The 14,471-nt window shown below is 52.3% G+C and overlaps 1 protein-coding gene across 1 annotated transcript in view; it reads right to left on the bottom strand.

Annotated features, from left to right (window-relative positions):
- Positions 1-14,471, bottom strand: part of PAX5 (paired box 5) — a 196,443-nt gene that overhangs the window by 122,637 nt on the left and 59,335 nt on the right. Inside the window, exon 6 of the mRNA XM_058523580.1 lies at positions 11,775-11,950. Coding sequence (XP_058379563.1) covers positions 11,775-11,950 — 176 coding nt within the window. The remainder of the gene's footprint in view (positions 1-11,774; positions 11,951-14,471) is intronic.

Raw genomic sequence — 14,471 nt, 5'->3', positions numbered from 1 at the left:
ATTAAATGATCATTTATCTGAGTACAGGTCAATAGTTATCTCTTAACACTTGAAGATATTTTCTATTGTCTTCTGACTTCTGTTGATGTTTTAAAAAGTTTCCTGCCAATCTAAAAGTTATACTTCCTCTCTGGTTGCTTTTATAATTTTCTCTTCATCCCTGATGTTCTTCAATTTCACTACAGTTTGCCTAGACATGCATTTATTTTTATTTACCTTGCTTGGGATTTAGTATGCTTCTTCAAGGTAATGATACATGTCTTGCAATAGTTCTGTTTTATATATTCCTTAGCCTTTATTTCTTCAAATATTGCCTCGCCTCCATTTTTTCTATTTATTTTTCCAGAGCAACTATTAGATGTATGTTAGACCCTCTCATGAAATTTTGTTTCCTCTCTTACCCTCTCTTTCATGTTTCCCAACTCTTTAGCTTTCTATGCTGCATTCCTGGAAATTTCCTTAGCTCTATCTTCCAAGTCACTAATTTTCTATTCAGCTGTGTCTTATCTGGTACTTAACCCATGAAGTGAAATTTTAATTTTGATAACTAAAATTTTTATTTCTAGGAAATTTATTTCATTCTTTTTCTAATCTGCTAATTAGATTTCGTGGTGTTTTCCTGGTGTTTTAATCTTTTGTAACATTTCTAGAGCTGTTTTCATCTCTGTAGTTATTTTATAGTCTCTTTCAGAGTGTCTGTTATTTTAGGTTCTTGGAGTACTGATTTTCCTGGTTATGTCTCCTGATTTGCCCTCATCTCCTTGCATGCTTTGCCATTAGTTAATTGTGAGCTCATGTTCAGTGGTTATCATTTACTCTGTATGCATGCTGTACACACTAGATTAAGGGAGGATCCAGATGAGAGTTTTTCATGTACTTCTTCTAGGCATCTGAAGGATTTCACTGATATGAGCCCAGTTTTTATATTAATTTCTCTTCCTGGGTTTCCTGTAAATAATATAAAGTGAGATACCAGACCTATAGGTGGCACAGGCTTGGGATTTCAACTTCCAGCGGGAAACTTTTGTTCTCTTTCGAGTCCCATGCAGAATCAAGTTTCCTTACTGCTTCCCTCAGCCTGTAGGTCAAATTTGCCCAGCGCTCGTGTCATGGAAAGTGAAATCCTTCCAGGTTTCAAGTTTTTGCAGGAGTTTCAGTTCCAGCTCCCGTATCACATAAGTCTAAGGCCAAATCTTCTGTCTCAACACCAGCATCAAAACCCCAGCACCTGTTCACTAGGAACTGTATCCAGGACCAGTACCCTTGGCCCCTGGGACAGTAGATCGTGCACTTAAAGTTCTGGCTCTGAGCTCCCTCTTAATTTCCAGCTCCTGAGGATTTCCTCTCTTTAATTCAGCCTCAGACTTTTATCAAAAATAATTGATTCTTATATTTGATCCAGTATTTCTATTTGTTTGAGATGGGAGGGGAGTCTGCAATAGCTCAGACCTTGTTATCAGAAGCAGAAAGCTATGTTCTTTTTTTTTTTTTTCACTTTACAAAATAATAAAGGTTTGGGTTTTTTTTTTTTTTTTTAAGATTTTATTTATTTTTTTCTCCCCAAAGCCCCAGTAGATAGTTGTATGTCATAGCTGCACATCCTTTTAGTTGCTGTATGTGGGACTCGGCCTCAGGATGGACGGAGAAGTGGTGCCTTGGTGCGCGCCCGGGATCCGAACCCGGGCCACCAGCATCGGAGCACGCACACTTAACCACCAAGCCACGGGGCTGGCCCTTAGGTTTGGGTTTTTAAAGAGCTTTGTGAATAGTGAAATTCCTTAAGCCAAACTTCCAGTGCACTCTCAAACCAAACAAGCTGTAGGATTGGAATCACCTTTTCTTTTGTCTTTTTTTATTGCAAATATTGGTTAGCCTTGTTTAGGGGGAAATATCTCTACTCAAAAGCCAATTTTCACACAGTACCTTTCGCTGCACCCATCGCTGTTACTTTATGCCGCACAGCACAGCCCGGGCGGTCAATGTCACTGACATGGGATATCTGTGAAAATTTCTTGGATGAATAAATGAATGAAAGAACATCCCAGCAAGGCTCAGGCAGCTCTTTGACAATTCACTTGTAATCTAAACCTCACATACACAGAATTTGCCTGTCATCTAAAAGAGTGGAACAGACAGGAGAAAAAACTGTAAACAGGTCAAAATAAAAATAAGAGATGGATTCCCAATTTGTTTTATCTCTCACAGAATGTTAGAGCTGGAATGGATCTCAAGGATGACCCAGTCTAATCCCCCATCCCAAATGCAGAAACCGCGACCCAGAGAAAACTGACTGGCCCAAGAGCCGTCACAAAGCTCAGGGCTCCGTCCCCTGGTTTTACACTATGGCAACTTGCTCAGTGTTCCCTCAAACATTCCCCAGGCTTGTAAAACAGGCACAATAATCTTTCTCGAGAAGCCACCCTTCTGCTTGATCCACAGGAAGACAAAGAATACTCAGCTGTTTAGAAAATATTCTAAAGCTGTTTAGGAAGAAATGGGCATCCCCAGGCAAGACTCCAGGCAGCAGAGCAAGTGAAGAAGGCTGAGGCCCCACACAGTCTATGTAACTTTCACCCTTGGGTCACTTTGAGATGGTGACAGTAGAAGGATAAGGGAAAGGATGGCTGGTCTAGAAGCACCCAGTACCTCTAGAGATCTAGGGAGCAAGAATTCCAGCATAATTCTCATCACTACCTCATTCTGAAGGCAAGATGAAGTTAAATCTTGCTTTAAGCATCTCAGTGTTCACGAAGGGGTTTCTAGCCCCCTCTCCTCAAGCTGGGAAGAGAACTCTGGCCCCTTCCTTGCCACTACCACTCCTTCCACCCTCTTGTAGCTCCTCCCATGGGAGGAGTCACTCATCTGACTGGTCAGAGCCCAGGACACTGACTGGGCTGGTTCACCAGGGGGCAGTGTCACTGTGCCTTGGTGTCAGAAGTCTTCCTCTGGCACGTCAGGCTTCCAGGAAACAACCAGGTCAGACCGTGCCTGCTTCCCATGGGAAGGCCCAGCCATGCCCTCTCTCAGTTCCATCTTCTCCATCGGCAGCTGGGTACATAAGCCATCTGCTTCTTTAATCTCTAAAACATATGACTGTACCCTCTTCCAACACCCCCCAAGTTTCCACACACCAAGCCCTCATCAGAGAAGTCAAATGCAAACTACTAAATTCTCCTTCTCATCAAGAGTTGAGTTGGTGGAGTTGAGTTACTGGCGAGGTACATTCCTCTAGATCGAACCTTCTCCAGCTGGGAAGGACATTTTCCCAGGGGTACCCTTGGGTGGCAGGAGGTCACAAAGGCCCCAGGTAGTAGCAGATCTTCCTGGAGCATCAAGTTGGAAAATCCAGGGATGGCTGCCCCACAGTGTCTGGGACTTGTCTTAGTTTAAGTTGGGCTATTAGAAAGGCTGCATTCTTGAGCCACGTGGTCACAGCAGCCGTGCCCCCGCAGAAGTGCACCAATTAGCATATGGTCATTACGTTCAGCCATAAGATAGAGCCCTGGAAAACCTCAGTGGGTGCTGTTCAAAACTGTGCCCATTGCCTCCACAGCCCACCCCCCACCCCCCAGAGCCCATGTGACAACTTCCTTTCCACTCCAAGCATCAGAAAAAACATGGCTACCTTTGGGGAATTGGCCTATTTTTCCCTGGTGGACAATGAAGAGGGACACAACTGGCTGTGTTTCCCATTTTGCTTTGACCATCAGGAAGCTCAGAATCAAATCTGAGCTCAACTCTAGTAACCTGGGAGCCTTGCTGGAGAGGTAGGGGGTTGGGGGTAGGTGGAGGAGGTAGGGGAAGGGAGGGAAGAGGGGAGAAGCAGTGCATCATGGGGCCACAATTCCTGGTCCACGCCATGGACTAGAGAGGCTGGCCCCAGACAGGGCAGGCAACCACCCCAGGGTACAATGACACCATCGGCAATAGCCTCCTGGTCCCCAACCCGCCAAGTCTCCTCACGGCAGCCAGAATTATCTTCTAATCTGCAGTGGATTGGATCCTGATAGTCCCTGGTTTAAAATCTTGCAAAGGCTTCTCCTTGCTCTCAAGACAAAAGGTCCACAAGTTCCCTCACACCAGGCCCCCACCACCTCACTAACTGCACTACGCACCGCTTTCCGTCTCTCAAGCGCACCAGCCCCATGGGACATCTTTTGGTTACTGGACCAAAGTCTTTCAAGCCTCAGGCAGGCTGTTCCCTCTGCCCAGGACACTGTTCCCACCACCCTTAATCACCTTGAGCTCAAAGGTGCCATCCTGAGAGAGACAGCCCCTGACCCCACCTAGATGAGCTCCCGCTCTATTCTCAGTACACCCTGGTCTTTCTCTCTGTGGCACCCATCACGCTCTGTGACAACTGGTAATGACACACCGTTTTGACTAGTATGACAATTTTGTTCAAGCCTGTCTCCTTTGCTCTAGAGTAAATTCTGGGGACCATGTCTGTCTTTGTTGCTGCTGTGTCCCCAGCACTTTGCACAGTACCCGAAACAGAGGAGGTGTCAATCAATATCTGCTGAATGAAACCAAGCAATCAATCAGGGACTGTCTGCACCTGCTGAGGAAAGGCACCGCTCCAGAGGACTGTCTACACCCAGCAACGCCGGGAGCAGGAATGTGGCAGTCCTACTAGCTACACCATTTGGGGTGTGTCACTTAATCTCTATCTGCCCCGTGAAGATGACCCTGCCGGTGTACTTGACCTCACGCGCTCATTGTGAGCTAGAGTCCTGGGTACGAGGTGCTTGGGGCTTTGAATTAGTGACTCCTTTGTCTTCAGTTATGCATCACACTCTGCCAGCGCCCCTGCAGCTGTGGCGCCTGTTGGCAGGACACGGGTCTCTTTAATCCTCCTCTCCACCTCCCCCTGGGGGCCTGGCCCTGTGTTCCTGAGCAGAGGAGCTGGGCGTTGTGTGTGGGTGGCAAGGCTGGCAGCAGCCACTGGAATCCAGACTTCTGGCCCTGGCGTCTTCACCAGAAACCCCAGTCTGCTCCGTGTGCTAGAGGAGCTGGAGTCATCATTGGCCTCCCAAGACCTTGCAGGCTCCAGCCCATTGCCGCTCAGGACCACGGCCCCTGTGACCCAGGCTGACCCTCCCTGCCCACTCCAGTGAGGATCCCCGGGGGGAACTGCCCTTCAATGCCCCTGCCACAGTGCAGCGTAAAATGCCGTCTCCATATACTGCCTCTGCTCCCCTTTCCCCTCTTCTCACTCTTCTTACCTAAGAATCATTCTCTCAGGGTGGGAGGGCCTTGACATTTAGCCAATCAAGCCCTCAGTGGATTCTTAAACTTCTAATACAGCATAAATGAGAAAAGGATAGGTTCTACTTACCTGCCTCCAGTGTCAGGAAGCTCACTACTTCACAAGGAGGCCCACTCCATGGTTAGAAAGCCTGGGCCACCAGAAAGTTCTCTTAGCGTGTCTCCTTCCCTGCTCATATCCCTAAGTCTTTCCTTTTTCAGATTAAACAGCCCCAATGTCTCCAGTCATCCCTCCTAGCAAAGAATTTTCAATCGCCTCTTCTACACAAACTCTCTCTGTATGCAGTGGAGGATCCTGGCCCCACAAGGAACAGCCCCTCGAGGGGTGGGGCAGGGTGAGAGGAGCAGAACCAGCCCAGAGTAGAATGGGCCCGTCACCGCCCCAGACTTCTATTCACACCTCCAGAGACCACACTGGCATGTGCGGCAGCCCCAGCACTTCCTAATTCATGCTTGGCTCCCGGGGTGAGTAAATTGAACCCCCAGGTTGTGTCTCCAGGAAACTGCCCACCTGTGAGAGTCGAGGGGCAGCCTGATTGTGCTGCAATTGGGAGTAACCCAGGGGCTACCAGCCTGGCTCTGGAGCCAGGGCTCCTGGCTTCCCATCTTGGCTCTGCACTTACTGCGTACGCTTGGCTAAGTCACCGCCCCCCTCTCACCAAGCCCCAGGCATCCTGTGTGCACAGGGGAGACGACAGGAGTGTCATGACTTTGTAATGAGACGGAAGGTGCTCCTCGGAACAGAGCCAGGCACACAGTAAGCAATGAATGCGCAGTCGTTCCGGTAATGATTAGAACACGATGCATTCATGAGCTCAGACAAGATGCAAGTCAGCGCGGGAAGAAGGGGGTCAGTGAGGGCCGCCCAGGGCAGGCAGGAGTCCCACTGGGCCTGGACTGGTAGATTTAGAAACAGACTGAATGTTTCATGCAGGGAACCCCCAAGCAGGAGCTTGAAGTGAGCACAACATTAAGAAAGTAATAATAGCTGCAGTACCTGCCCCCTGCACACTCAGAGCCGTCCCTGGTGTTCCCACACTCATGCACATGCACACACATGCACACACCAGCCCACGGTCCACGGCCCCCTCGGCCCCCTCGGCCCGAAGAGGAGCCCAGCACACGCGGAGCAGAGAGAGGTCAGCCAGAGCATCTTGTGGGCAAGCAGAGGAACACAGGGGAAGTGAAGGGTCTGATGGGGAAGAAGGGCTGGGGTTGAGGGGCCACGTAAGAGCCCCTCATGGTTTCCCACTGCCCTTCGTGGGGATGGGCTTCAGGAAGAGAGGTCCAACAGAAGCAGCAGGGACAGGACGAGAGGCAGGAGGCCCCAGTGAAGGTTGCTTCCAGGTGAGCAAAGTCGTCCAGGCCCCAAACTCAGGGCTCTTCGCCACGCTGCCCCCACAGCAAAGCTCCACGTTCCAGCCCCTGGGGTTTGGGGCCCCTCCTGCTTCTCCAGCCCCATCGTCCTTGACTCCTTTTCACTCACCCTATCTTCCAACCCCCCAGACTAGCTTGCAGTTCCCTGCCATCCTTGCATTCCTTCATGCCTTCCCCCATGCTGTTCCTTCTGCCTAGAACGCCCTCTCCTGCCAACTCGCTACAATCTCCACACATCTGGATTCTGCCCATCCCTCGAGGCACAGCATGAATGACACCTCCTCCAGGAAGCCTTCCCCCTTTCTCAGCCTGGTACACCTGTCTCCTCACCCGCTCCTCTCCCTGACTCCCCTCCTCCTGGTGGGCACAGACCCACTACAGAGGAGAATGAGTTCCCTGAAGAAAGGAAGCACATCTGGCATCTCATCTTTTCCCCTACAGTCCCAGCTCTTTTTCTGACTCAGGTAGGTGTTCAGGCCACCCCTGACGACCAAGCTTAATCATGCCCCGAAACATACCCCGGCCCCTTCCCAGAGTAGGCAATGCTCAGCCCAGGCCCACCAGCCTGGAGAAATAGCACTGTTCAGAGGGCAGAGCAGCTTCTGAGAGCAGGAGGCCCTCCTGGTGGCTCCCTCTGTTAGACAAGGGACAGGCCTTCTCCTGGTTTAACCCCCTGTGACCTTTGAACTTGCCGGGAGGTCAGGAGCACATCCCCCTTCCCCAGCTGTCTTTCTGTCTCTGGCCCAATGGGAGGGAGGGCCCTGGGCCCATTCCATTTTGCACCCGTATTGATCTGTTGGCAGCAATGGGCTGGATAATTAGCCAGGAATTAGGGTTTCTATTACAGCCAGGAGGCTGCTCCAGCTGATTTATCACCTGAATAATTTACTGTGATTGAAAGGAAATTAAAATGAACTCCATTTGACAACTGTGAGCTTTTATGGGCTTTAGTGAAGGCTCAAAAGCCAGATTAATAGCCTGGTGTTGGTTAATAGTCTGCCGAGAGTAAATACGGCAGGCCGTGCCGGGTGGCGGAGGCCCCGCTCCGCCGGCAGCGCGCCCACAGCGGCGTCAGCGCGAGTTTTACTGAAACAGAATCACTGTTGAAACACACACGCACGCACCACCAGCAGTTGTTTCTTTTTTTTTTCTCTTCTCCTTCAAGGTGATTTTTACTCACTCCACATGTAGGGAAAACAGAATTGCTTTTTCAATAACCATTTTGAAAAGGAAATGTTTCATTGCCCCAGGAGTGTGTATACATTAACCCCTTCCACCCAGAGCCAAAGGTTTACTAAGTTTCCGTACAAAAGCGAGAAGCCTGGGCCCACCTCCCCAGGGCAGATCTTGGCGGGAAAATCGGCAAAGTGGGGGCAGGCTCTGAGTTCGCAGAGGGGACTGGCAGGACCACGCCTGGCCCTGGAGAGGACTATCCTCCCCGTGGGCGGTGGGCAGGGCAGTGTGGGAGGACTTGACCACTCCAGGCCTACGGCAAGACTCTGCGGTTCCAGAACGACAGGAGGACTCTGGCTGCAGAAGCCCAGTTCCAGAAACAGCCAGTCAGAAAACGGGCTCCTAGAATCCTCCCTGGACACAGAGGCCCATGTGACCATCTCACACAAGATGGAGACAGAAGATGCTGACGTCAAATCCAGTTCTGCAGCCTTGACAAGTCCCAGAAGCCCCCTGGGCCTGAAAATGGGGTGAACAGTCTGGAAAAGAATGCTCCAATCTGTAAAATGGGGCTCACAAATCTTGCCCATCTGCTTAGCAGACACTTACACCGAGAGCCCAATGAGAGAAGGGATGAAAGATCTCCGAAAACGGTCCAGTTTCATGCATAGGCGAGGAAGCCCTCTGTTCTTATTGGTAGGCTGCTGCTGTGCTATCAGTGGCAGTGTTGTCAAAATCACAATTACTACTGCCACAGACACAGAAGCTGAGGTCCAGGGAAAAAGCGACCTGCCCAACAGAGCAGAGCCGGGACTCAAGTCAAACCCCCCAACTCCAAGGCCAGCAAAGGCTCTTTCTTCCCCAGCAGGCCACTCAGTGACACGGATAGCACGGCCCCCACCGAGGCCACTGGACCACAGATGGAGACGCAGATCTGCTCCAGGCCCCTTCCTGGCACCACCGCCATGGGGCTCCGGGGCTCACGAGGCCAGGCGGAGAGCAAACACGAGGGGGCTCAAGGAACCTATACCCTTGACGCACATGCCTTCCCAGCCTACAGCCCCCGACTAGGACAGCCATTTGTCCAAAGTGACTGGGGATCAGGAGCGAGGGTCTGTCATTCATAGCCCAGTGCCTGTGTGTGCGGCAGCCCCAGCCTCACCCTCCATCTCTCCTCATTACAGCACGTTACGGCGAGGTGAAGCACATTAACCAGAAAGCCCTGAGTCAGTCATTATCCCGCCACGAGGTGCACCCGCAGGCCCCACCGCAGAGCCTGCACAGTCTGAGACGGGCTGGCGGCTGTGTCCGCATCACTCTGAAGGACACTGCACAGCGAGACTGCTAGGCACGGAGCCCTTCCAGAGTTTGTAATTCAGGTCTCCTCCCCGTCAGGCCCCATCTCTGCATGGCCCTATCAAATCTGTCCCCAATGTCACCTCCTCTGTTACCTCCTCCTCGATGCTCCCAGCCGAGGCAACGCCTCCACTCATCAGGGCCCACAGAACCTTCTCCCGTATCCTGCAGGTTCTGAATCCACATCACACGGCCCTGAGACTTTGAGAGAGCTGACGCCCGCTTCAGCCCTCCCGCCCCTGCGTGCCTGGCACTGGGCTAGGCTCACGGCCAGCGTGCAAGAAATATGTTGGATAAATGAGCACAGGAGTGTGTGAGCAAGTGAGTGAATACACGGATGGCTTCTCCCAGTGAGGATGCCCAGTCTCTGCCCAGTCTTCCTGGGGCACTCTAAGCTAAATGAACTGTGATTCAGATTCTGCATTTCCGAGAGAAGTACGTGAAACACAGTTTCCAACATCGAACGTCTGCATTAAGTAATTACGGGCTTAACACAAATGCCGGAGGCTGTGTGTGGTGGACGCAAGGCTGGGTGCAGAGGCCGGGCTCTCCCTCTCCACCACTCATTTGTTGAGTGACCTCAGACAAACCTGTCCCCTCTCTGGGCCTCTTAAAAATGAGAGGGTTGAAAGGCTGCCTCCGCAGTCCCTGCTAGCTCTAAAATTACATGATCTTGTCAATAGTTAGAAGACAAATTTTCTCCCAGATTCTGGAGAGAAAGGTAGGCCCCATCCAGGGAGGTTTTCCTGACTGAGTCACTTTTCTTTCTCCTCTGGAGTCAGATGGTATGTGGCTTTGGGCCCCTCTCAGCAGGGGTCTTAGCAGTGGGAAAGGCTGTTTGTGATGGAAACAGACTCTTTTCCCTGAAGCCCAGGATCTAGAGCTTGCAGCATCAGCACATAGACTACTCCCCGAAGAGACCTCACTCCTCCAGCAGGAGAAAGACCAAAATCCTGCCCACAGTCTACAGGACCAGGCCCATCTCTCCAGCATCACCTCCCAGCCTCCCACCAGCCCGCTCCCTGAAGTCCAGCCACACCAGGTCTCTTTCCGTTCCTCGCGCGCGCCATGCTCGCTCTTACCTCAAGGACTTTGCACTTGCTGTTTCCTCTGCCAGGCACATTTTCCCACCCCCAGCTCCCTGCTCCCAGTTCTGCCAACCCCTTCAGGGCTCAGCATAAATGCATTTCCCCAGGAGGCTGGCTCAGCCTCTGCTTCTCGCTTTCAGAGACCCTCAGCTCCTCCTCAGCACCCAGCACATCTCTACTCCACAACTCCTTGGATAACTCTCATTTATGTGACTCTCCCACACCTCTGCAGGCTCCCTGAGGGCAGGGCCAAGCCTGTGCTGTTCACTGATGTACCCCTAGTGCCTGGCCCCGGGCCTTGCACATAGCAGACACTCATCAATATTTGTTAAGTGAATACATGACTTGCTGCATGGCCTTAGGCAAGTCTCTTTACCTCTCTGGGCCTCAGTTTCCCCATCTGAAAGCAAAGTGGCTAGATGGTCTGTGAGAGCCCTCACAGGAACTGCTCAGAGAAAGTGAGACCGTCACAGGATGGTGATGGTGGATGGTGACCCCCAAGGCCTTGCTCACTCCTCACACCCAAAGTCCCCTCCGGCACCTCTCCTATCCATGGGAGCTTGTGCATGCAGCCTACATGGTTTTGAACGGTTCTTCGGGAAAACTTTAGAAGCATCATCTAACTAGGATGTAGAGGAAGCTCAGCAAGGCCAGTCCTTGCCCCCAGAACCAGCTAGCAACATGCTAGGGAAAGTCATTGCTCAAAGGCCTCTCTGACTCGCCACCAGCTGGGAGCTCTCGGAGGCAGGAACCATGTCTGGGCCGCCCATGCCTGCCAGGTGACCAGCCCAGGGCCTGGCACAGACTGGGGCTCAGGAAAGAGTCTCCTGAATTGAATCTGGTACTTCAAGGGCCTTATCCAGGCCTGAAGAGCCTCTGACTGGGCAAAGACTTTCTGGTCCCATCTCTGCAGCCACAGGCAGAGCAGGCGGCTGCTCAGCAAGGGGTCCTCCTCCTGCCCCTCTCCCTCTCTTGCAAATGACTCAGCTGGGAGCTTGTCCAGTGGGTCACTTCGTCATTTCCAGACTCTTGGATTCAGCGTCTAAAAGCCTGACAGGGCGACCTGAGGAGAGGGCTGGCAGTGGCGACACGCCAGGACCATCATGACGTGGTTTATGGCCATAGGGTGCTTACACATTTCCACCCTCATCCTGACTGACAGGATAACGACCCAAGACCACCTCCTGTGACCCAGAAGATCATTACACCCCCTGTGCAAAGAGCCCTGGGAAAGGACAGCAGTTAGCAACGGCAGAGCAGCCAGACGAGTCACACCCACTCCCCCCAGCTGGCCAGAGAGACAGAGGCACCAGGGCAAGACGTCGCCGGAGCCCCAGACAAGTCCTCCTGACCACGTGGGACGCTGTGACCGGCCGTGTTTGGCCGAGAACAACAAGAAGCCCGGCTCTGAGGAGAGGCTGGCACTCGCACCCACACCACACTGGACGCCCTCGGGAGGGCAACCTGGGCCGGCGTGTGGGCAGGAGTGGCGGCAGTGGGTCGTGGGCGTACCTGCTCGGGCTTGATGGGCTCCGCGGTGGTGAAGATGTCCGCGTAGTGCTGCCTCTCGAACACGCGGTCCAGCACCTCCAGCTGCTGCTGCGTGAACAGGTCTCCCCGCATCTGCTTCCGGAGGAAGTCTCGGCCCGGCAGGGAGTGACCGTTGGGCACCGGGGACTCCTGAAGACCTTTGATGAGCACAAGAAAGGAAGGGCAAGTGTGGGTTACACAAGCTGCTGAGGAATGACACGTCAGACCCTAGACTGGGAAGAGGGCCTCAGAGACCCCCGAGCCCATCCTTCCCTGACAAGAGAGGAAACAGCCAGGGGCTCAGACCAGGGAGCCCTGGCCAAGATGGCCCTGCTGGTTAGTGCAGAGCCAGCCTCCCACAGCTACAGGTGCGGCCCTTTGTGCACGCACCATCTCGCTAGTCCTCACAGTGCCCCCCATGTAGATGACATTATCTCTCCGTTCTGCAAATGAGAAAATTGAGGCCTAGAGAGATCAATGATCCGCCTGAGGATTGGAGCTCAGGTTGATTCGGAGGCTTAATCACCAGATGCCACTGCCTGCCTCAACTGAAGACCCCCGTGGAGGCACAGTTCTGTCCCAGAGCTGATGCCCTTCACAGGGACACATGCCACCACGTCCCATGACCAGTCAGTAAAGCACGGTGTTGGGAAGCCTGCGGGAGACAGATGCTCTCACAGTTCTGCGGGGAGTCTCCTGCTCACACCCACAGGGACAATCAGACAAAACCACAGCAGGACCACAAATGCGCAGTCCCTCTGACAGAGCCACTGCACCTCTGGGAACTTATCTCACAGCTACACTTACACACATGGGAAGTGATATGTGCACCAAGTTCTAGCACCAAAGACTGGAAACAACCCAGGAGTTTATTTGCAAGGGCTGATTAATAAGGGATGGTTTGCTCACACCAAGGAAAAGGGAAGAGGACTTCCTCTGTGAATTGGTATGGAAAGATCTTCAAGAGACATTGGTAAATGAAAAATAAGTAAACAAGGTACAGCACAGCATGTACCATACACAACTTCTTGTGTAAAAAAGGAAGAAAATAAGACTCTATATGCATTTTGTATACACACACACACACACACACACACACACGCACACACACACAGACATCACCAAAGGAACTCTGGAAGGGAATAAGAGGAGCATTTAGAGCAGTTCCCCACCCAGGGAGGCGGAGGCCGAGTGGGAGGAGACAAAGGGGAGGGAGACTCTTCACAGCACTTCTGCTGTTTTGTTTGTTTCAGAACTTTAAATGTATTGCTTATTCAAAAATGTTAATTACCAAGAGAGTACAGGGTTCAGTTCTCTCTGTGTTCTGTATTATTAGCTATTCACACTGTAACAGTCTCTGGTGATGACGCTCACATTTCAAACAAAATATTATGAGTTATCAAAACAAAGCAAATGGGATGAAATACCTTTTATGAGCCTTGGGCTTGTACCGTTCAAAATGAGAGAAAGCAAGGAGGCAAAAGTTTCCAGTGAGGAGATGGCCTCAAGGGCCATCGTTCCCAAGGGCCCTCTAGGACCGAGTTGCTCATGCAGGGCTGACCAGAGACCCCCTGAAACCCAGGCCCAGAGGCGAGGCCTCTGTCTTTGCCGTTGGGAAGCCCCAGGGGGACCAGCATGCATCAGATCTCTCGCTGACAGGTGCCCTTACACACGGCCTGGCCCAATCCTCTCCCACCCCGACACCCCACTGCTGCCTCAACTTCATCCATCATGTCAAAATCCTACCCGCGTGAGGAACGCGGCCAAGCCAAGGAGCTTGAAGCAGTGGCATATCGTGTCACTGAGATGCTGCCAAAAGTTGGTGTTTCCCCAACTGCCCTATCTGGGGGCAAGTGCACGCAGGGTCCAACATCTGAAGAGAGACACCAGCCTTGGGTGTTCACACAAGTGCTGGCTGTTCAGAGGCCCCGTGGAGGCTGACAGCTGAGAGCACGCCAGTATCCTCTACAGGAAGGGCCTTCAGAGGCAGCTCATGAGCCCCTGAGAAGATGGATCCCAGATCAATTTTGACCCAAGAGGAACCGCAGGCGAGGCTACAGCCTGAATGGCTAGATACCCCAACATGTGGGCCAACGTGGAGGTAGTCTCTCTGACCAAGGTCCCCCAGCCTAGACCTTGGGCCCCTCCTCCAGCAGCCTGTGACACTGGCCTTCCACAAGACAGGTCCCTGCTCCTGTCCATGGGACGTCATCCTCAGAGTCCCTTCTTCCATCATGGCCCATCCCCATGAGGACCATTCCTACAAAGGCACTAAGCCTTGATGCCCAGTCTGTGTTTGCCCTACAGTGTTCTCCCACTGGTTGGCAGCCACCACATGACCCTATTATCAAAGGTGCTATGTACACAAACACACAGACACACACACACACACACACACACACACACACGAGGGAAGACAGTTCAGCTTGTTCCTCCTCAGCTATTGCTCTGGCCAGTCATCCTGGCCCCAGTCACTTCTACCAAAGCGTAACCTGGGCCTGGGTGCCCAGTGCTCGCCTGTCACAGAAACCACAGCCACTCTTAAGAGACTTCTCTCTGTCCACCAACTTCACTTATACTCCCCAGCCCCATCCTGCAGCCAGGCCCAAACTCCTAATGAAGGCTCCTTCCTGTCGGCCAGCTCCTGATGACTCCCACCAAGGCCTCGCCTCACCTTGC

The sequence above is a fragment of the Diceros bicornis genome, chromosome 28 (genome assembly GCF_020826845.1).
Source record: "Diceros bicornis minor isolate mBicDic1 chromosome 28, mDicBic1.mat.cur, whole genome shotgun sequence".
Lineage (NCBI taxonomy): Eukaryota > Metazoa > Chordata > Mammalia > Perissodactyla > Rhinocerotidae > Diceros > Diceros bicornis.
Note: the sequence above shows the minus strand (reverse complement) of the source record. Positions and strands in the feature narration are given on the sequence as shown.